The sequence below is a fragment of the Oncorhynchus gorbuscha genome, linkage group LG13, assembly GCF_021184085.1.
Source record: "Oncorhynchus gorbuscha isolate QuinsamMale2020 ecotype Even-year linkage group LG13, OgorEven_v1.0, whole genome shotgun sequence".
Classification (NCBI taxonomy): Eukaryota; Metazoa; Chordata; class Actinopteri; order Salmoniformes; family Salmonidae; genus Oncorhynchus; species Oncorhynchus gorbuscha.
The window spans coordinates 88,266,906-88,290,453 of NC_060185.1; the positions used below are offsets into that span (position 1 = coordinate 88,266,906).

Genomic DNA, 23,548 nt, shown 5'->3' on the forward strand with positions numbered 1-23,548 from the left:
TTATCTTGGCCAGGTCGCAATTGTAAATGAGAACTTGTTCTCAACTTGCCTACCTGGTTAAATAAAGGTGAAATAAAAAATAAAAATAAATATATCAGGCAGACAGACAGACAGACCAGATCCCTACATCCTCCCACTGCCACCTGCCTCTTCTATGTTTGTGTTAATTCTGTAGTCATTTGGTTGTAATCTTGGATTGAGCAGACTTTCCGTCATTAGATATAGTCTAAAATATTGTATCTTTTTTCAGAGCAACCGGGCTGGCAGGTAGGACTTTGCATATCCGTGTCTCTGGCCCACACTCCAGTACAGTAGGTGGCGGTAATGCTCCATATCGTTGGATATCAACCGCCGATAATCCCCACCGAAGAAGACAAGCTTGCCTTGTGGTAGCTGGCTATCTGGAAGATTTCTTTCCTGTTGTCCAATTCATTTTCATTTAAGGGTATTTTCAAGAATGCCACCTAAGGGGAAAGGTGGCAAGGAGGCAGGGAAAGGTGGCAAGGAGGCAGGGAAAGGTGGCAAGGAGGCAGGGAAAGGTGGCAAGGGAGGGAAAGGTATGTTTATTCTTCATTAAATCGACAAAGCATGTTGGATTGAGAACATGCTAACTAGCTTGCCAACTGAAATACACATCCTGTGTGCAGTTCAGTGGCAGTTAGTTAGCAGCTAGGAAACGTTAGTTATCTCCATGTAAGTCATGTTATTATGTTGAATGTTATCATTCAGGTGGAGCTGCTGCGGGGGGTGGTGACAAAGACAAAAAGGAAGAGAAGACGATTAAAGGAGGCACTTCTGTTAAGGTGGATAGCTATGTTAGTTACTCTATGCAATGCTACATTCTAGATACACCATGTAGTCTTTAGCTACACTGTATGTGTTCTTATGTAAGTATAGACAGCTAGTTAAATTGACTGACTATACTGTTTTAACGTATTCCCCAGGTCAGACATATCCTGTGTGAAAAACATGGTAAATGTATGGAGGCGATGGAGAAACTGAAGGCTGGGGTTCGCTTCAGTGAAGTGGCCTCACAGTACAGTGAAGACAAAGCCAGACAAGGGGTAAGAGAGCAGTTCCCATGCACCAACTAACATACATGAACCTATTGGTTTATCATGTATAGGGTGCTGTCTGCTAGTACCTAAAAGGTCCACTGGATGGCATCCTCTTTGTCTTGTTGTCTAGTTTTTCAATATTGTTGTTAGGGTGAGAGAACTGGGGGGAATATTCATTTGTCACAGACTGTTGGAACATTTTGGTCTGTTGCAAAACTTTTTGCAACGGAAACCGTTTACTCTGGGAACAAGACAGACGTAAAAGCAATGAAATGGGAGAGACCTACCCGAATCTGTCCAATAGAACCGAATTTCCCATTGGAGTGAATCGTTTCCATTGAAAAACATTTTGCAACAGTGTCTGAATTATGAATACACCCGTTTTAACCTTGTGTGACTGTGGCAATATTGACTGTAGTGTTATCCTGGTGGTGACAGGGTGATCTGGGCTGGATGATAAGAGGTTCTATGACCGGACCCTTCCAGGACGCTGCCTTCGCCCTACCCAACAGCACCATGGACAAACCCATTTACACAGACCCCCCCGTCAAGACCAAGTTTGGCTACCACATCATCATGGTGGAAGGGAAGAAATGACCCGAAGGAAATATCCACTACTCTTCACGTTGACATTGGGACACTCTGCTTTCTCTCTGAGGAGATGGCACAATCAATTTATTTTATTTTATTTTTTTCTTGTATAATGTTTTTCATGTCCTGGTAATGGCACAACAAAAGCTCAAAATGAAATGCTCTGTAAAGAGACATAGGCTATTAAGATGTATGTACTCCTGTCTGTAGCTAATAAAAAAGTGGTGTAATTTTTTACACTGGTGGTCAATTAAACAAACATTGTCAAATGTATGTGAATGAATGCCCATTGAGTTTGTTGCAGAAACATACTTCGGATACAAAGTTGTCCACTGCTTTCAGAACAAACATGATACAATTAATGTTTGATATTACCTTGCTTTTCAATCATGCAATCAACGGTATACCACTTTCATCCCAAGTAATTGAATGATCTAAAGTTAGATACATTCTACGATGAACCTAAAAGTAGGAATCCCGCTTCGACAGCTCATTGGCCCAGAAATATGGAATCAGATGACGTATTGTTTCCGGGTTCCCTTTCTGGCGGAGATCACAAAAGGTAACTTTCGGTCAATTCGTTCCGGCAAGAGGGATCGACTGATCGGGTTTGGCTGCTGAAGGTAAGAATGTTGTAAGCTTGCCAGGTAAATGGGTATCAATTGCTAGCTGGCTGCTGTAAGCTTATCAACAATGTAATCCGTATGTAGATAATTGAGGCTAATTTAATTGGCTAATATAAATATCTGTTTGCATTCATCTCTAACACAGTCGACTGCTAAAATGAAAGCACGTAGAATGTCTATTTTGAAGATCAAAATATGTTTACTTGTAACGTCAGTGAACTGAAGCTAGTTATTGTAATGCGTGTGGCCCTCTGGGCTGTCTGTCAAATTGGGAAATTAGAAGAACACTAAGCAGTGTTACTTTCAGTCGTTTATCGGTTTACCAACAGCCTGGCCTACTCACAGTAAGCAGCGTTGAATTGCACCTGGGTGTAGAGCAAAGTTGTGTTCTCTGTTGATGTGCAAATTTGACTGCAATCAGGTGGAAACTTAAATGTTTTTTATTTTTTATTATGTTTGTGGGTGGGTATACTTTGTGGAACGTTCCAACAGGAAACTGTTCCATAAACATAAGGTTGCCATCAAACAACGCACACAAAGTTGTATAGCAGCAGAATAAGATACCGGGTAAGGAGTGGGCTTATTCTAATTACATGTTTCACTCGCCACGTTTATTCCGGAAAAATGTCTGTCCTCACTCTGGTAGCCTATGGACAAACATTACGAATAAGCTACGCGGTGATTTGATGCCTGTTCGGCAGCTAGCTAGTTAGTTAGGTCAATTGATCGTGCTACTGTGTATGCGTTGTTTGTTGACAAAATTGTTCTTAAGTTTTTGGAACAGATTCCTGTTCGAACGTTACAGCAGGCAACGGGGGTATAATTTGTGTATGATGGATGCGTCACATGATATAATCAGGAGCCATATAAATAGATCGCCTAGTCTCATGCCTAGTCTGGATTCATAAAATGAAATAAAATAATCTTGTCCACATTTAGATCATGCCTTCTGTGTATGGCAACAACACAGTGACTTCTGCTCTGTGTCTCTCCGGTCCACTTGTCAGTGTGTAGTCCAATCAAAGGATGCTATCCAGGTTTGATGTTTAAGCCAGTTATGATGGCTTAAAGAGCAGTCAGCGTGACCAGGAGTACCCCAGACTCTGACCCTGATCAGCTCATCATGGGGTGAGCTGGGAAGATATCATTGGTTGTGATTGGCTCCATCTTCAGTTGGCTGAGCTGTGGACATTGGTCAGTGAGTCAACTGGCTACTGGGGCTGGGTCTCAACACTGTGTCGTGGCTTCTTCTCCTCATCTCCTTCAGGAGAGTATACTGGGTGTGTTCCCACAACTTTGCTACCACCTTTCCTACCCTACTCTGCCAGATCTGTGATCGTGGAGAGGACCCAAGGAAAGGAAGCTAGTTAATAAGACACAGCCGGAGTAGCCTATATGAGGACCCAGAGCACAGTAGACGGGGGTGGTTGTTGTTCACAGGGAGAGGTAATTCAGGCATTGGAGGAGTGAAGGCAAAGTTAATTTCCACACTCTGTCTGCACCCTGTCCTCACATAGGAAGGCTAACCTAGGGAGCAAGAGGCCAGCACTGGGAGAGAGGTGTCGTGTGTCTGTACACATTTGACCATACTTGTGAGTACCAAAAGTCAGCGCAAAACTGTAAGTGAACCAAAATTGAGACATTTAGCTAGTGCTCACTTGTAAAAAGGCTATTTTATGCTTAAGAGTTAGGGTTAGAGTTAGAGTAAGGGGTTCAGGGAAAATATGATGTTGACTGGGAATCCATTCCCTTGTTAATGACGCCTCAGGCATGTGACATACTGTACTCTAAACTACCATTCGGTGTAGAAAACCTCTTGTCAAAATAACAAGCGGTCTAGAACAGGTAGACAAGAGAATCCTAACCTAATGATGTTATTGATAGATTCAACCTGACCATCACTGCTCTGTCTGTTTTCACTTGCCCTTTTCTCACATATATTAATGCCTTTTATTTTGTGTTCCAACATTAGGCTTACTCTGTTTGGATTGAGTGGACTTAAACCAGACGGCATCAGCCTAAAATAAGCCCCTACTTGTCTCTGGATCCTTGGCATTGATAAGGCTCATCTCCTCTCGGGTTTTACCTGACACTGATATTTAAACCCCCCCTCCCCATCCAATATGAGTCTCCACCAATCAGAGCTCCACTCCTTGCTCCTCCTCCCCCTCCACCTCGTGGTGTGGCTGTACTCCCTTCTTTCCTTCCTGCCCTGGTACTACTTCACCGGGGCTGGGGAGAAGAGAACCCGGGCCACGCGGGTCAAGGCTCTCTCCACCTCCGGGCGCTCCGAGGGGCCGTACCGCTGTGTAGACTGCTTCCAGAGCCTGGCCACAGAAGACTTCCCTGGGAAAGACACGCTGGACAAACTGTTCCAGCAAGCCGTACAGCGCTTTGGGGACTCTGACTGTCTAGGGACAAGAGAGGTACTGAGTGAGGAGAATGAGCCCCAGCCCAGCGGAAAGGTCTTTAAGAAGGTAACCTACATGAATACGCCTGTTATAGTGCTACGTACGCCTGCCATAGTGCTCCTGTAAGTTGCTCTGGATAAGAGCGTCTGCTAAATGACTAAAATGTAAAGGTCGTAATGCTACATATGCCTGTCGTAATGCTACATATGCCTGTCGTAATGCTACATATGCCTGTCGTAATGCTACATATGCCTGTCGTAATGCTACATATGCCTGTCGTAATGCTACATATGCCTGTCGTAATGCTACATACGCCTGTCGTAATGCTACATACGCCTGTCGTAATGCTACATACGCCTGTCGTAATGCTACATACGCCTGTCGTAATGCTACATACGCCTGTCGTAATGCTACATACGCCTGTCGTAATGCTACATACGCCTGTCGTAATGCCGCGTTTACTCGCTCGTCGGAACTCTGAAATGTTTCGATGTGCTAACTGGTTGAACGTGGCACGTGTATAACTACAACCAGTTAGAAATGTCAGTTTCTTAGTTCCGACTAGCATTTGAACGTGGCGTTAATGCTACGCACGTTTTAATGCAACACGCCCGGCAGTGCTGCACAGTGCCACAAATGCCTATTGTTGTGCTCAGTTCAAATGAAGCTGCATATGTCTCTGTAAAGCTGTCTCTCTTCGCCACATTATCTTCACCCAGCTCTAGCTGACCCAAAATTAACAAGGAAGCACACTTCCTCTATTCAAATAGGAGAAGAGTGCCTGCCAAATTACAAAAATTCAAATCGACTAACAGGTGACAGTCTCCTCTCTTGCAGCTGATTCTGGGGGAGTACTGCTGGCTGTCCTACCAGCAGGTAGACTCTGTAGTTAGTTACATGGGCAGCGGGTTGGCAGCACTGGGCCAGCAGTCTAAGAGTATGGTTGCCATCTTCTGTGAGACGAGAGCTGAGTGGATGATCTCTGCTCAGGCCTGCTTCAGATACAACTTCCCATGTGAGTACTGTACCCTGGGGCTTCTTCCCAAATGGCACTCTATTCCCTACCTACGTAGTGCACTACTTTATACCTAAAGTAGTGCACTACATAAGGGATAGGGTGCGTTCTGGGAGGAGATGGAAGGCTCAACATGATTAGATGTAGCCAACTAAACAACAACAGGGCTTTTCTTTCCAGAAATTTTGATTAAACATAGTCTTGTTGGCCTGGTGTTGGGATATCGATAATATATAAAGATATCTTTAAATAGAGGTACATTGCATTAGATTAGAAAGCCTTTTGTACACTAACATTGGAATACATTTTGTTCAGGTCAGCACATAACAAATACATTCGTACCCGGCCAGTTCAGTACCCGGCCAGTTCAGTACGCGGCCAGTTCAGTACGCGGCCAGTTCAGTACGCGGCCAGTTCAGTACGCGGCCAGTTCAGTACGCGGCCAGTTCAGTACGCGGCCAGTTCAGTACGCGGCCAGTTCAGTACGCGGCCAGTTCAGTACGCGGCCAGTTCAGTACGCGGCCAGTTCAGTACGCCGCCAGTTCAGTACGCGGCCAGTTCAGTACGCGGCCAGTTCAGTACGCGGCCAGTTCAGTACGCGGCCAGTTCAGTACGCGGCCAGTTCAGTACGCGGCCAGTTCAGTACGCGGCCAGATCAGTACCCGGCCAGATCAGTACCCTGTCATGTACCCGGCCAGTTCAGTACCCTGTCATGTACCCGGCCAGATCAGTACCCGGCCAGTTCAGTACCCGGCCAGATCAGTACCCGGCCAGATCAGTACCCGGCCAGTTCAGTACCCTGTCATGTACCCGGTCAGATCAGTACCCGGCCAGATCAGTACCCGGCCAGATCAGTACCCGGCCAGATCAGTACCCGGCCAGATCAGTACCCGGCCAGATCAGTACCCTGTTCAGTACCCGGTCAGTTCAGTACCCGGCCAGTTCAGTACCCGGCCATGTACCCGGTCAGTTCAGTACCTGGCCAGATCAGTACCCTGTCATGTACCCGGCCAGTTCAGTACCCGGCCAGATCAGTACCATGTCATGTATCCGGTCAGTTCAGTACTCTGTCATGTACCCAATTAACAGAATTAGGATGTACATAATTCAAGAATGTGCATTATTCCCAATCAGTCCGGGAAGTATTGTGCAAGAATAAGAGGTAGAAAATGACCCTAACAATGTCCAAAGTGCATTGACATTACTCTGTGTTTACACAGTGGTGACGTTCTATGCGACACTGGGAGAGGAGGCGGTGGCGTTTGGACTGAACGAGACAGGAGTCACACACCTCATCACCAGCACAGAACTACTGGAGACCAAACTGAAGGTGAGCTGGAATCACCTGACCTAGAACATAGAACCCTAGAATGGCTCAGTTGGGTTGAAACATGGTAGTGCAGCAGAGTTGAGGGTTTGACCGAATGGACAGTATATACACTGAGTTTACAAAACATGTTTTTTCCATGACATAGACTGAACAGGTGAATCCAGGTGAAAGCTATTATCCCTTATTGATGTCACTTGTTTAATCCACTTCAATAAGTGTAGATGAAGGGGAGGAGACCGGTTAAAGAAGGAGTTTTAAGCCTTGAGACAATTGAGACATGGAATGTGTATGTGTGCCATTGAAAGGGTGAATGGGCAAGACAAAAGATTTAAGTGCCTTTGAAACCGGTATGGTAGTAGGTGCCAAGCGCACCGGTTTGTGTAAAGAACTGCAACGGTGCTGGGTTTTTCACACAACAGTTTCTTGTGTGTGTCAAGAATGGTCCACCACCCAAAGGACATCCAGCCAACTTGACACAACTGTGGGAAGCAGTGGAGTCAACATGGGGCAGCATCCCTGCGGAACGCTTTCAACACCTTGTAGAGTCCATGTCCAAACAGGAGGATGCAACTCAACATTAGGAAACTGTTCCAAATGTTTGTACACTCCGTAGTAAACGTATGTGCCAACTAGCTTCAATTTTCAGTCTTTCACATGTGTTGCATTTGTCTATTTGCCAACCGTAGCTAAGCCGCGTGTCTGAATTGGAAATATATATGTTTATTTTTTATTTTTTTGCATATCCAAACTTTCCCAGAGACGCCCTTGGAGAGTGGGGTCACGGACAGGGATGCATTTCTACTAGCTAATTGAACTTTTCTCCTCCCACTATTCTTCATAGGGTGTTCTCTCTCAGATCCCCAAGCTGAAACACATCATCTCTGTAGACCAGAGGAGGGTCAGTACAGAGGGATACCCACCTGGTCTCGCCATCCACAGCATGGCATCAGTACAGGAGCTGGGGTCACAGCCAGACAACTGTGAGTAACACCAGAGTACTGCATGAGAAACACTATGAAAATTACACAAGTAATGTTAGAGCATGGTTTTGGTCCATACCAGCACTAAAACACTTGATTCAACTAATTATCAAATCAAATTTATTTGTCACATACATATGGTTAGCAGATGTTAATGCGAGTGTAGTGAAATGCTTGTGCTTCTAGTTCCGACAATGCAGTAATAACCAACGAATAATCTAACCTAACAATTTCACAACAACTACCTTATACACACAGGTGTAAAGAAATGAAGAATATGTACATAAAGATATATGAATGAGTGACGGTACAGAACGGAATAGGCAAGATACAGTAGATGGTATCGGGTACAGTATATACATATGAGATGAGTAATGTAGGGTATGTTAACATTATATTAAGTGTCATTGTTTAAAGTGGCTAGTCGTACATTTTTTACATGTATGGCAGCAGCCCCTCAATGTTAGTGGTGGCTGTTTAACAGTCTGATGGCCTTGAGATAGAAGCTGTGTTTCAGTCTCTCAGTCCCTGCTTTGATGCACCTGTACTGACCTCTCCTTCTGGATGATAGCGGGGTGAACAGGCAGTGGCTCGGGTGGTTGTTGTCCTTGATGATCTTTATGGCCTTCCTGTGACATCGGGTGGTGTAGGTGTCCTGGGGGGCAGGTAGTTTGCCCCCGGTGATGCGGTGTGCAGACCTTACTACCCTCTGGAGAGCCTTATGGTTGTGGGCGGAGCAGTTGCCGTACCAGGTGGTGATACAGCCCGACAGGATGCATCTGTAAACGTTTGTGAGTGCTTTTGGTGATGACCTGTACTGAGGTTGAAGAGGCGCTGTTGCGCCTTCACCATGCTGTCTGTGTGAGTGGACCAATTCAGTTTGTCCATGATAAGTATGCAGAGGAACTTAAAACTTACTACCCTCTCCACTACTGTTCCGTTGATGTGGATAGGGGGCTGCTCCCTCTACTCTTTCCTGAAGTCCACGATCATCTCCTTTGTTTTGTTGACGTTGAGTGTGAGGTTATTTTCCTGACACCACACTCTGAGAGCCCTCACCTCCTCCCTGTAGGCTGTCAAGTTGTTGGTAATCAAGCTTGATGATTGAGTTGGGGGTGTGCATGGCCACGCAGTCATGGGTGAACAGGGAGTACAGGAGAGGGCTCAGAACTCACCCTTGTGGGGCCCCAGTGTTGAGGATCAGCGGGGTGGGGATGTTGTTACCTACCCTCACAACCTGGGGGCGGCCCGTCAGGAAGTCCTATAATCAATATCTTAATTGGCCAAATCGGGTGTGTAAGAACTGTTGAACCAATGGCTGTCTGTTACAGTGAAGTGAGACCTGTTAAACCAACCAATGTCTCTGTTACAGTGGCTAGGCCGGTGGTGAGTCCTCAGGCATCAGACCTGGCTGTAGTGATGTACACCAGTGGTTCTACAGGCAGACCCAAAGGAGTCATGGTCGTCCACAGCAACCTCACCGCTGGAATGACCGGACAGTGTGAACGTATCCCTGGCCTGGGGTGAGTGACAGTTGGGTTTAGTAGTTTTACATGGGGTAGAATAGGCTCCCCTCCCTGCCTCCTGAGGCACCCCCTTAACCCATAACTCAGGGGTTCTCAAACTTTTTTGATAGCATATTTATCAGGGACCCTCATAATCACAACACAACTCAAGTGAGATGATAAAATAGCATACAAGGAGTTTTACTATGATATCAGCAGTGCATGGTCGAATGAACCAAGTATCGGGCCCTGGGAAGGAACATATTTCAGGTGCGCCTCTTGGAATTGGAGAGAACATTTTGCTGTTTTCAAGCGTATTTCCTCTAATTCTATAGATTTTGTCATGGGACAGAGATATTGTGTTGTTGCAGCTTTAAAGCTAATATCCTGCAATTCTACACATTTTTTTCATGAGGCAGAGACCTTTGCAGTTTTTAAAATTACACTGCACTTACGGGGGGAATACAAGAAGTATTGATTTGAAAATATTTAATTGGTGGAGTACTGTGGATACCAATATCCCTGTGAGCCTCCCAGGCCCTGTTGTCTGGACCTCTGGGGGTGCCACAGGGTTAAATTCTCAGGCCGACTCTTCTCTGTATACATCAATTATGTCGATTTTGCTGCTTGTGATTCTCTGATCCACCTCTACGCAGACGACAACATATATTTTTTTTAAATTAATTTTGCCCTTTTTTCTCCCCAATTTCGTGGTATCCAATTGTTTAGTAGCTACTATCTTGTCTCATCGCTAAAGAGACTAAGGTTGAAAGTCATGCGATACACAACCCAACCAGGCCGTACTGCTTCTTAACACAGCGCCATCCAACCCGGAAACCAGCCGCACCAATGTGTCGGAGGAAACACCGTGCACCTGGCAACCTTGGTTAGAGCACCCTGTGCCCGGCCCGCCACAGGGGTCGCTGGTGCGTGATGAGACAAGGATTTCCCTACCGGCCAAAACCCTCCCTAACCCGGACGACGCTAGGCCAATTGTGCGTAGCCCCACGGACCTCCCGGTCGCGGCCAGTTACGACAGAGCCTGGGCGCGAACCCAGAGTATCTGGTGGCACAGCTGGCGCTGCAGTACATTCTGTATACTTCTGGCCCTTCTTTGGACACTGTGCTAACTAACTTCCAGATGAGCTTCAATGCCATACAACTCCTTCTGTGGCCTCCCAACTGCTCTTAAATGCAAGTAAAACTAAATGCATGCTCTTTAACCGATCGCTGCCTATGCCTTCCCGTCCAGCATCATCACTACAGTTCTGACCTAGAATATGTGGACAACTACAAATACCTAGGTGTCTGGTTAGACTGTAAACTCTCCTTCCAGACCCACATTAAGCATCTCCAATCCAAAATTAAATCTAGAATCGGCTTCCTATTTTGCAACAAAGCATCCTTCACTCAAGCTACCAAAAGAAAACCCTTGTGAAACTGACAATCTTACTGATCCTCGATTTCGGCGATGTCATTTACAAAATAGCCTCCAACACTACTCAGCAAATTGGATGCAGTCAATCACAGTGCCATCCGTTTTGTCACCAAAGCCCCATAAACTATCCACCAGTGCGACCTGTACGCTCTCGTTGGCTGGCACTTGCTTTATATTCGTCGCCAAACCCACTGGCTCCAGGTCATCTACAAGACCCTGCTGGGTAAAGTCCCCCCTTAGCTTGCTGGTCACCATAGCAGCACCCACCTACAGCAGGTATATTTCACTGGTCACCCCCAAAGCCAATTCCTCCTTTGGCCACCTTTCCTTCCAGTTCCCTGCTGCCAATGACTGGAATGAACTGCAAAAATCGCTGAAGCTGGAGATTCCAATCTCCCTCACTAGCTTCAAGCACCAGCTTGCTTGAGAATCACACAAATATTAATGTTCAAAGTCTGCTGCCACAGTTTGTATGTTGGCAATTTGCATATACTTCAGAATGTTATGAAGTCCCTTTTTGCCATGCAAATGAACTGAATCACCCAAACATTTCCACTGCATTTCAGCCCTGCACAAAAGGACCAGTTGACATCATGTCAGTGATTCTCTCGTTAACACATGTGTGAGTGTTGACGAGGACAAGGCTGGAGATCACTCTGTCATGCTGACTGGGGTCAAATAACAGACTGGAAGCTTCAAAGGAGGGTGGTGCTTGGAATCATTGTTCTTCCTCTGTCAATCACTGTTACCTGCAAGAAAACACGTGGTCTCTTCATTGCTTTGCACAAAAAGGGCTTCACAGGCAAGGATATTGCTGCCAGTAAGATTGCACCTAAATCAACCATTTATCGGATCATCAAGAACTTCAAGGAGAGCTGTTTAATTGTTGTGAAGAAGGCTTCAGTGCGCCCAAGAAAGTCCAGCAAGCGCCAGGACCGTCTCCTAAAGTTGATTCAGCTGCGGGATCAGGGCACCACCAGTACAGAGCTTGCTCAGGAATGGCAGCAGGCAGGTGTGAGTCCATCTGCACGCACTGTGAGGCGAAGACTTTTGGAGGATGGCCTGGTGTCAAGAAGGGCAGCAAAGAAGCCACTTCTCTCCAGAAAAAACATCAGGGACAGACTGATATTCTGCAAAAGGTACAGGGATTGGACTGCTGAGGACTGGGGTAAAGTCATTTTCTCTGAATCCCTTTACTGATTGTTTGGGGCATCTGGAAAAAAGCTTGTCCAGAGAAGACAAGGTGAGTGCTACCATCAGTCCTGTCATGCCAACAGTAAAGCATCCTGAGACATTCCTGTGTGGGGTTGCTTCTCAGCCAAGGGAGTGGGCTCACTCACAATTTTGCCAAAGAACACAGCCATGAATAAAGAATGGTACCAACACATCCTCCGAGAGCAACTTCTCCCAAAAAGACACCTACATAGCATACCTGCCCTTAAACCTCTGACCCTAATGCTAACCATGTCCTCTCTCTCAGGCCTAAAGACACCTACATAGCATACCTGCCCTTAAACCTCTGACCCTAATGCTAACCATGTTCTCTCTCTCTCTCAGGCCTAAAGACACCTACATAGCATACCTGCCCTTAAACCTCTGACCCTAATGCTAACCATGTCCTCTCTCTCAGGCCTAAAGACACCTACATAGCATACCTGCCCTTAAACCTCTGACCCTAATGCTAACCATGTTCTCTCTCTCTCTCAGGCCTAAAGACGCCTACATAGCATACCTGCCGTTAAACCTCTGACCCTAATGCTAACCATGTTCTCTCTCTCTCAGGCTTAAAGACACCTACATAGCATACCTGCCCTTAAACCTCTGACCCTAATGCTAACCATGTTCTCTCTCAGGCCTAAAGACACCTACATAGCATACCTGCCCTTAAACCTCTGACCCTAATGCTAACCATGTTCTCTCTCTCAGGCCTAAAGACACCTACATAGCATACCTGCCCTTAAACCTCTGACCCTAATGCTAACCATGTTCTCTCTCTCAGGCCTAAAGACACCTACATAGCATACCTGCCCTTAAACCTCTGACCCTAATGCTAACCATGTTCTCTCTCTCAGGCCTAAAGACACCTACATAGCATACCTGCCCTTAAACCTCTGACCCTAATGCTAACCATGTTCTCTCTCTCAGGCCTAAAGACACCTACATAGCATACCTGCCCTTAAACCTCTGACCCTAATGCTAACCATGTTCTCTCTCTCTCTCAGGCCTAAAGACACCTACATAGCATACCTGCCCTTAAACCTCTGACCCTAATGCTAACCATGTCCTCTCTCTCAGGCCTAAAGACACCTACATAGCATACCTGCCCTTAAACCTCTGACCCTAATGCTAACCATGTTCTCTCTCTCAGGCCTAAAGACACCTACATAGCATACCTGCCCTTAAACCTCTGACCCTAATGCTAACCATGTTCTCTCTCTCAGGCCTAAAGACACCTACATAGCATACCTGCCCTTAAACCTCTGACCCTAATGCTAACCATGTTCTCTCTCTCAGGCCTAAAGACACCTACATAGCATACCTGCCCTTAAACCTCTGACCCTAATGCTAACCATGTTCTCTCTCAGGCCTAAAGACACCTACATAGCATACCTGCCTCTGGCCCATGTTTTGGAAATGACAGCAGAAATCTCTTGCATGGCGTATGGCTGTCCCATCGGTTACTCCTCCCCTCAGACACTCTCTGACCAGGTAATGAACGCTTGTTCTTTCTGTCTGCATACTGACACTGAAGATAACTAAGGCCTCTTCATCCAGTCCTTGATGCCCTCTTCTCTTCTCTCTCTCTCCAGTCCACTAAGATAAAGAGAGGAAGTAGAGGAGACAGCTCTGTGCTGAAACCAACTCTAATGGCTGCTGTACCGGTAAGACAACTGTCGTGGAAATTCAGTACTGAGACACTTGGTCATTTCTTTTGAACAATCATCTTTATTTAATATCGATTGAATTATTGCAATAATGAAACAGTCAGCCCAACAGTCTTGACTGTTAGACTGAAAGCCTAACTAATACTGAAAAAAATGAATGAAAAAAACATACATAGTCATGCTGATCAAGAGGCATCATAAGCCTCCCTGGGCTCATCCTGTCTTTATCTGCACCTGGTGTTATCTTTTTTATTTTACCTTTAGGCAAGTCCGTTAAGGACAAATTCTTATTTTCAATGACGGCCCAGGAACAGTGGGTTAACTGCCTGTTCAGGGGCAGAATGACGGATTTGTACCTTGTCAGCTCGGGGTTTTGAACTTGCAACCTTCCGGTTACTAGTCCAACGTTCTAACCACTAGGCTACCCCGCCGCCCCCATCTTAACCCCCGACTCGGGCCTAATTTCCCAGATGCCAGGATGTCTAAGAACCGTTGTGGCCTTTGTTCTACTCTTCTCTATCCCAGTTACAACCACTCCACATCCTGTCTGGAATGCCAGCTGTAGGTTTTATCACCCAGTCAATCAATCGTCAGCTCAAATCCCACAGGCCCAACTCAAACCACAGACACAGATTTGAGGGTACACATCAACCCTAATTTGGTGCATAAACTGTATTATAACAATCTTGTCATTTTCTTTTCCTATCACACAACACATCTGTCTGGTCTTCTGCACCGGTAAGACAACATGTATTGCTCTGTGGTTCACTATACCATTAATTTGTTTGAACAGGAAATCCTGGATCGCATCAATAAGAATGTGATGAGGAAGGTTGGGGAGATGAGTTACATTCAGAGGACGCTGTTCAACCTGGGATACAACTACAAACTGGAGCAGGTCAAGAGGGGTTACGATGCTCCTCTCTGCAATGTGTAACAACTCTTTATACCTCGCAACATGTGATATCTAGTAGTAGTAAAATGTGTTTTCTGATGATCCCATTAACCCAGAGAATAAATATTATCCACATGTTAAATGATTCAGTGTAAATCACCTAGAATAACAACACATGTTTCCAGATAGGGAATCGTACATTAAACAAAGTACTTTAAATTGGTGTTCAAGTGTATTAGTGTGTGTTCACAGTTCTGTGTGTGTGTGTCTAGGCTGCTGTTCAGTAAGGTGCGCAGGTTGCTGGGCGGCAGGGTGAGGCTGATGTTGTCTGGAGGGGCTCCGCTTTCCTCCGCAACACAGAGGTTTATGAACATATGTTTCTGCTGTCCTGTGGGCCAGGGGTACGGACTGACGGAAACCTGTGGAGCTGGTACCATCACCGAGGGTAAGGGAAAGGGGGACACCTAGTCAGTTGTCCAACTGAAATGTGTCTTCCGCATTTAACCCAACCCCTCTGAATCAGAGAGGTGCAGGGGGCTTCCTTAATCAACATCCACGTCTTCGGTGCCCCGGGGGGGTATGGAGTGAGGAGGGCGGGTAGGTTGGAAAGCCTTTGCTTTACCTGAATAACTAAAGGTTGTGCTTCCTCTATTCCCCCTGTCCAGTGGCAGACAACAGCACGGGTAGAGTTGGCGCTCCTGTCATCTGCTGTGAGATCCGACTCAGGGACTGGCTGGAGGGAGGCTACACCAATCAGGACAAACCTCACCCCCGAGGGGAGATTCTGATTGGAGGGCCTAACATCACTATGGGTTACTATAGGAACGAGAGTAACTGCCAGGACTACTTTGTGGACGAGAAGGGTCAGAGGTGGTTCTGTACAGGAGACATAGGAGAGATCCACCCTGACGGATGTCTGCAGATAGTGGGTGTGTAACGTATGTGTGTATCGTGGAACGGGTGTGTGTATCGTGGAACGGGTGTGTGTTGGAGGATTTTCTCATTGTCCATCATAGGCATATACATTCTAATCTAGTGTGTAAATGAATTTAAAGCAATATCTTGCTATCTTGCATTGCGGCGTGTGTTATTGCTCGTTAGATCGTAAGAAGGACCTAGTGAAGCTCCAGGCTGGGGAATATGTCTCTCTGGGGAAAGTAGAAGCTGCTCTGAAGAACTGCTCCCTCATCGACAACATCTGTGCTTACGCGAACAGGTGAGCCCTAGCCCAGTTTTTATCTCTCAGCCCCTAGTGGTAGAGGTTTATATTTGCAGTGTGTGAACTGGTCTTAGATCTGTGCTTACTGGCAACATGTAACTCCAGTTATCCCAGCCTATATGGGTGCTTCTAACCCATGAACTCTGACATTGGATCCATTCTTACCTCTAACCCCTGCAGTGAGCAGAACTATGTGATCAGTGTTGTGGTACCCAACCAGAAGATGTTGACTGAGCTGGCCAGACAGAGGGGAGTGCAAGGGAGCTGGGAGGAGGTGTGCACCCACCCTGCCATGGAGGAGGTGGTGCTGAAGGAGATCAAAGAGGTGGCCACTTCAAGTAAGAACCCCTGGGTCCTATTCATTAGAGCATACTGTATGTAGGAAAACGTTTGGCAACATAAACAAGGGTTTCTTATTGGGAAAGGTTTCAGTCTGTTTTCTCACGTTTGGTCTAGTGAATACAACCCTGATGTCCATTGGATTGATTTCATCTCACTGGGCAGGTTTCCATCGACCCGGGTTCATGCGACAATGTCAAAAAATGATTGCGGCATATAATGTAAATGGAAAACGTAGGATACATTTTCTAAATAACTAATACATTTATTGTCGAACTAGTTTTATTGCGAGAAACAGTTTTTCTAATAAATTATGATGGCCAGATATTATTGAACGTATTCCATTTGAGGCTGCTCAGAGGAGGAAGGGGGGAACCATCCTCAATGAATTGCATAAAAATGAAAATTGTAAAACATTTAAAGTTACCCTTTTTAGATAAAACTATACTAAATATAATCACGTCAGCAAACAATTGATTAAAATACACATAAATACACATTTGAAGGTATAAAAGTAGCATCAACAGCGCTCTGTAGGGTAGCACCATGGTGTAGCTGGAGGACAGCTAGCTTCCGTCCTCCTCTGGGTACATTGACTTCAATACAAAACCTAGGAGTCTCATGGTTCTCTCCACATTCCATAGACTTACACATTATGACAACTTCCGGAGGATGTCCTCCAGCCTATCAGAGCACTGGCAGCATGAACTGACATGTTGTCCACCCAATCAAAGGATCAGAGAATGAAATACTGAAAGCATAAGCTTCTTCCACTTAGCTAGCAAATGCAGCTAGCTAGTTTAGCCTGCTCAAACAGAGGGATGCTATGTTAGCTAGCTGTCTATAACTAATGAACACAACACTGGAACTCTTCCAAGTTGAGGTAAGCTTTTAGTAATACCAATCTATTGCCCCCGGTGTAACCGCTTACTGACCTTACACTAACGTTACTGCATGATTGTAGTGGGTTTACTAACGTGTTAGTTCTATTAGCTGACCTTACACTAACGTTACTGCATGATTGTAGTGGGTTTACTAACGTGTTAGTTCTATTAGCTGACCTTACACTAACGTTACTGCATGATTGTAGTGGGGTTACTAACGTGTTAGTTCTATTAGCTGACCTTACACTAACGTTACTGCATGATTGTAGTGGGGTTACTAACGTGTTAGTTCTATTAGCTGACCTTACACTAACGTTACTGCATGATTGTAGTGGGTTTACTAACGTGTTAGTTCTATTAGCTGACCTTACACTAACATTACTGCATGATTGTAGTGGGTTTACTAACGTGTTAGTTCTATTAGCTGACCTTACACTAACGTTACTGCATGATTGTAGTGGGGTTACTAACGTGTTAGTTCTATTAGCTGACCTTACACTAACGTTACTGCATGATTGTAGTGGGTTTACTAACGTGTTAGTTCTATTAGCTGACTGATGTTACTTTAGAAAAATGTTTTATTTTACCAGGTAAGTTGACTGAGAACGCATTCTCATTAACAGCAATTACCTGGGGAATAGTTACAGGGGAGAGGAAGGGGATGAATGAGCCAATTGTAAACTGGAGAAGATTAGATGACTGTGATGGTATGAAGGCCAGATTGGGAATTCAGTCAGGACAGCAGGGTTAACACCCCTACTCCTCTTACGATAAATGCCATGGCATCTTTAGTGACCGCAGAGAGGCAGGACACCCGGTTAAAGTCCCATCCGAAAGAGCACACTACACAGGGCAATGCCCCCAATCACTGCCCTGGTGCATTGGGATATACTTTTTTTTGACCAGAGGAAAGGGTGCCTTCAACTCCACTTCAGCAGCATGCACGTTGTCAACAATACTATGGTGACAACGATTTAGGTTGTGTGTAGCGGTTTGGCTTGGAAAGTTATTAGTTTTTTTTTTTTTTCTCTCACTTGGTCACATACAGCTGCAAGTGAAGGAGAAGAGCGCATAGAAGGAATACAATGTGCCTGCTATGAAAGTGAACTGCATTTGAGTGACCAAGGGTGTATTCATTCCACAATTTTAATTTTAAGACTTTCATAAAGGGAAGCAAAACATGACCTGAATTTATCTAATAACTCTCGTTTGCAACTTGTAGGCTTACCATGGGAGGCCATTTTGAGAACTGTGAATCTCTCTAGGACATGGTGACTTGGCAATATCGTAGCCTGTATTTATCTCCCCAAAATGCTAATGTGGCTATCATAAAGAATATAGTCACCTTGTCCAAGAGAGCGTTACCCCGTTTCGTTAACCGTGGAAACACAACACGGCCCTGAAGTGTTTCTGAAATCCCCTTTGGGAAAAATGAAGGGTTGAAAAACAATTGGGACCATTTCACTGTTTGACTGCTAGGTCTGGTGGGGGCTCTACCCAGGATGTTGCCACTTTATGAATGGCAATTTGCCTAATAATAGAATAATTCTAGCACTTTAACCACTTTTTTTTATTCGACAAGTGTTTATATAGGTGTGATGTTCAAGAGAAATGCATCATGGCAGACAATTGTTGCAACAAATTTCAATGCAAACTTCAAAAATGTCAACAAAAAAATTAATGGAACAAAGATTTTGTAATGACCTTCCACTCTCTTTACTCTGTATCTCACCTTCTCCCTTCTAGTTAAACTCCAGAGGTTTGAGATCCCAGTCAAGGTCCACCTCAGCCCAGAGCCCTGGACCCCTGAGACAGGACTGGTGACTGATGCCTTCAAGCTGAAGAGAAAAGAGTTAAAGAACCACTATCTCCAACACATAGAGAGGATGTATGGGAGACCATAATGTAATGACCTAGAACTTCACCTAATGCCCATAGACCTCTGGTCAAGAGTTGTGCACTATATTGGGAATAGGGTTCCAGGCCTTGAAAGGTGCATGGTTTGCAGGCTTTCGCTCTGCCCTGCTGTAACTCATTTGACTTCAGCTAATCAAGGTCTTGGTTACAAGCAGCCAATTTGGTGTTTTGAGTAGGGCTAGAACAAAAGCATGCATCCACACTGTGTAGCTGTTCAGGAGCAGGGTTGGCTACTCCTAACCTAAGCCAAAGTCACCAACAGTCTGCTGTTAGTTAATGTAGCCTCAGTCGGTGCCAGTCACGTTTCTGCTTCAGCTGACTTTGTCTTGTGGCACCCTATTCCCTATGTCGTACACTGCTTCTGACCAAAAGTAGAGCACTCAAGGGAATAGGGTGTAATTTGGGATTCAGCTGTAGTGTTGTTCAACAGAAACGGTTTGATACCCAGGCTACTCTTCTTAGTGTGTGTAAAGAATATCCCTATTAGACAATTATTTGTGCTAATAATGTACTTGTAAAAAAAAAAAAATTGCACTCAAGCACGTCCAGTTCTGCCCTCAATTGTCATTAGAAAAGAGTGAACTGTAGATGGTAAATTATTTATTTGGAAATCAAACTTGAAGCTGATCCAGCATTTATAGAAATGTGTTTATAGAAAAGTCCTACTTTCACCAACAAATGGAGCATTGAGGAAAAGGAGACATTCCAGCCAGCGCTTACCTGCCATTCCAGCCTAAACTCTTTACCCGTTTTGTAACGGATGTGTTTTTGAATGTCTGTATTTCTCGGTGTGTTCTGTAAATACTCGATTCCTCATGTTATGTAGTTGAGTCCCTCTAATGGTAAGATAGCAGTATCGACATTACTGTGTCTTTCCCTGCATCTGTTAAATTTGGTTATTTATTTAGAAGTATGTTAAAATATACCTTGGCTTTTCTAAAGCAATGGATGGCTAAGACTAAATAAGCATTGACTAACAATTCGGTTTATTCAATTTTGTATTATTTTGCTTTTGTTGCACCAAACGTCACTCAGGAAACTTAATAGCAGCCATTTAATACTTGGCTAGGAGGATAGACTGCATGGGCTTTTTGTTTTTTACCTGAATACTCAAAGCAATGTTATGAAAATATTAGTATCCTTGTTATAACAAATGTGTAACATTTAAGAGTCCATTTCTTCAACTGTGTGAACAATGGTTACTTCAGTTCTGGGGGTCACATGCTTTAAAGGACATTAGTGAATAAAGATGTTTTGTATTTGACTACTTTGTCTTGTCTTGTAATAAAAGTACCTTTATTAACATACACAGTAACTTTGAAGAAAGTGGGCTGTAGCAGATTTACCAACTATAAAACAGTACATAACTGGTATACTTTTAAAGAAATCTTAAAGCAGGGTTGTCATTGTACCCGGTTGCAATTTGTTTTGCTATTGTGAGCCCAAATGAATATGACCCTGAAAGCAGGCCTCAGCTACTCCAGTCCTGGAAGCGGAAACAGTCACTGGCGATCTTCCAGACAGGCTGGTCACTGGTGGGGGAGGCCTGGGCTGTGAGGAGGAAGTTCTGATTGAAGTAACGCTGCTTCTGACCGTCAAACTTCACCTGTCCTGCCGTCACCACCAGCAGCGTGGTCTGGCCCTGGGTTGCCTGCTCTGGATGGGAATATAAGGATGGGAAAATGGTGTTGGCCTCTTTCCACAAACCTGATCACATTCTGTTTCTCTATTGTGTGATCAGGATGTTGTACTGTATATTTTGGGTTGCAAATGTCAGTATTGTATATTTAGGCAGCAAGGTGAATTTTTACCATCAAAAAACAGGATTACAGGTTAATTGCCAAATGGTGGCTCAGTCAGAATAATTTCTAAATGAGGATAACCTATAGAGAAGTGCATGCTGTTTAGTGTCAACAATATAATTGATGCCCCCCCCCCCATGTTTTAATTGAATGTGCAATATGAGTCAATCATTGTTCACATTGAAACTGAAAAAAATCCCAGTTTTGAAAATGATAATTGTGGGAAAGAATCACCATGCACTGGCTGACAGTCCAGAGTCTGGATACTGAACTCGCTGGAGGGAAGTGACTCAAAGAAGTCTCCAAGAGCAGCCTGCCCTGACACAGCATTCCCGTTCCAAACCAGGGTCGCTTTGTCCAGGTAGAGGCGCATCAAGTTCTGGGGAAAGATCAACAGTAGGGAGTTGGCCATCTACAGATTTGAAGGAACTCAGTGTTTTCCAAAGTAGGGATACCAAGGGAGGTGTTTGGACCTGTGTAGCCAGTATGGTTCAGTGCCTACCCTTCTTTTCTTGTCCATGCAGTCATAATATATGTTGGTGAACTCCTCTGAATACCTGCATGACGCGTCAACGTGGGTCCTGAAATCCTAGAGAAGGGACAAGAGGTGTGATTCAATGACAGCCATTGACAACTTGGTCAACATAGAGATGTGTCTTACATTTTTTTTTGGGGGGGGGGTCAGTCAGAATAACATTTTAGAAATTATTTACGATCCTGCCGCTGTGTTACAACAAGGGCAAAATTCAGCCAGTGAGCCGATTGAATCTGTCCGGGATGGGGGGGGGGGGGGTTTAGGTAAATAACACCCCAGGCCACTCTTGAATGTCTAAAACTAGATACAGTATAGAAGTTACAATGGCACTTTTTTTGGCCCACAAATTGTTTGACTCTCCGCTGAATTTTGAAATCACTTGATGGTTGTCCACCCCTAAGTTAAAGGGAGACCAGTCGTCCTCAGGTCTAATTAAAATGGCACAGGTGGTAATCGTGCGCTTGCGCTGTAAGGCTGTCACTGGGTGTCAGTTCATGATGAAGGCCTGTAGGTAGTGAGGTAGCAGTTCACCATGATGAAGAACTATAGGTAGTGAGGTAGCAGTTCACCATGATGAAGACCTGTAGGTAGTGAGGTAGCAGTTCACCATGATGAAGGCCTGTAGGTAGTGAGGTAGCAGTTCACCATGATGAAGACCTGTAGGTAGTGAGGTAGCAGTTCACCATGATGAAGACCTATAGGTAGTGAGGTAGCAGTTCACCATGATGAAGACCTATAGGTAGTGAGGTAGCAGTTCACCATGATGAAGGCCTGTAGGTAGTGAGGTAGCAGTTCACCATGATGAAGGCCTGTAGGTAGTGAGGTAGCAGTTCACCATGATGAAGACCTGTAGGTAGTGAGGTAGCAGTTCACCATGATGAAGGCCTGTAGGTAGTGAGGTAGCAGTTCACCATGATGAAGACCTATAGGTAGTGAGGTAGCAGTTCACCATGATGAAGACCTATAGGTAGTGAGGTAGCAGTTCACCATGATGAAGGCCTATAGGTAGTGAGGTAGCAGTTCACCATGATGAAGACCTATAGGTAGTGAGGTAGCAGTTCACCATGATGAAGACCTGTAGGTAGGTGGCAGTTCCAGTGCCTGTAGGTCTTCACCAAGTGAAACTGCAGCCTTGCCTGGCATGAATGTATTAACTGTTGAGGGGGTGTACGCTGTGTCAACTGATTCTATGAATTTATGTGGAAGCAGCAACACTCTATTATCCAAGTCAAATTACCCCTCAGGGACAATAAAGTATACCATAACTGACAGTGTTGCTGGTTCTAACCAATGGCGTATATATAAATCATTGGTTCAAACCCAGCTTCACCGTCCAATCGCGTTGGCTGCATTGGTGGCCCCGGTGTAGTGTAGCTAGGTGTCTACAAATAACGTTATATAACCCAACAACTAAAAACGTAACTACACTAAAGAACACATGAGGTTAGCTTATTGTAGTTAGATAGCTAGAAGATAAACTTACAACTGTTGCAGCCATCGCTGAAGACTTTTTGTTGTCTTTCCTCGTCGTCAAACGGACAGGCAACTTCTACATTTGAGGAATATCAAAATACCACAGCATTCAAATTCCAAAGCACGATGAAAATGTATGACTCAAAATTATTATTTTTTGTCGACGAGCGTGTTATGTAAATTACTTCCGCTGGTCATAGATAATGTTTCTTCAAAATAAAGGTTATTTGCGATTAACGTTACTTTAATTTAACGCTTGCTGGGGAGGGAGGTTCTTCTTTGGGATTGGGTTGGAAGATCGCGCCCAAGTGTATAGAGCGCCACCTACTGTATTGGAGTGTGAGGCCAGACACGGCCTACCTTCATTAAATTCTCTTCATTAGTCCTGTTCCTCTGTTCCTAATACTGCTTCCAACACGCTGTCTGGTGTGTGCTTAAACATCACAGAACACACACTATCTTCTCCAGGGGTAGTCTGCCCGCAGCCCTCCAACGCCCTTGTCATCTCAAACATAAAGCACTCTACATCCATTGCTTCTCTGGACTCTCCATACTCATTTAACTTTTCCCTGTCTCCTCTTACTCTGATCACACAGGTGCCTACATCTATGAACCACTGTAAATGCACAACCTAGGACATTTGCC

General features: G+C 44.9%; 3 protein-coding genes across 8 annotated transcripts; 2 read left to right on the forward strand and 1 right to left on the reverse strand.

Annotated features, from left to right (window-relative positions):
- Positions 1-360: 360 nt before the first annotated feature.
- Positions 361-1,922, forward strand: pin4 (protein (peptidylprolyl cis/trans isomerase) NIMA-interacting, 4 (parvulin)). 2 transcript variants are annotated; one of them, XM_046296023.1, is made up of 4 exons: positions 361-557; positions 730-803; positions 945-1,064; positions 1,497-1,922. In XM_046296023.1, exons 1-4 carry the CDS (start codon positions 458-460, stop codon positions 1,653-1,655), a joined length of 453 nt encoding a protein of 150 aa, XP_046151979.1. In that variant the 5' UTR covers positions 361-457; the 3' UTR covers positions 1,656-1,922. The 2 variants fall into 2 exon arrangements, with proteins under 2 accessions (XP_046151979.1, XP_046151980.1); XM_046296024.1 differs by having other exon boundaries at positions 361-539.
- Positions 1,923-2,163: 241 nt separating this feature from the next.
- LOC123993656 (long-chain-fatty-acid--CoA ligase 4-like) lies at positions 2,164-20,357 on the forward strand. Of its 5 annotated transcripts, none has more exons than XM_046296021.1 (15): positions 2,199-2,272; positions 3,793-3,867; positions 4,248-4,752; positions 5,524-5,701; positions 6,922-7,031; positions 7,873-8,011; positions 9,384-9,534; positions 13,540-13,663; positions 13,765-13,836; positions 14,633-14,772; positions 15,007-15,179; positions 15,400-15,663; positions 15,836-15,950; positions 16,134-16,291; positions 18,923-20,357. In XM_046296021.1, the coding sequence occupies exons 3-15, from the start codon at positions 4,399-4,401 to the stop codon at positions 19,078-19,080; spliced, it is 2,136 nt and encodes a 711-aa protein (XP_046151977.1). In that variant the 5' UTR covers positions 2,199-2,272; positions 3,793-3,867; positions 4,248-4,398; the 3' UTR covers positions 19,081-20,357. The 5 variants fall into 5 exon arrangements, with proteins under 5 accessions (XP_046151975.1, XP_046151977.1, XP_046151976.1 ...); XM_046296020.1 differs by having other exon boundaries at positions 2,227-2,272; positions 3,793-3,894; XM_046296019.1 differs by lacking the exon at positions 3,793-3,867 and having other exon boundaries at positions 2,164-2,272.
- Positions 18,729-23,175, reverse strand: nxt2 (nuclear transport factor 2-like export factor 2). The gene is made up of 4 exons (XM_046296025.1): positions 22,914-23,175; positions 21,398-21,484; positions 21,130-21,274; positions 18,729-20,749 (listed from the first exon to the last, which is right to left on the reverse strand). The coding sequence occupies exons 1-4, from the start codon at positions 22,926-22,928 to the stop codon at positions 20,565-20,567; spliced, it is 432 nt and encodes a 143-aa protein (XP_046151981.1). The 5' UTR covers positions 22,929-23,175; the 3' UTR covers positions 18,729-20,564.
- Between the last annotated feature and the right edge of the window lie 373 nt (positions 23,176-23,548).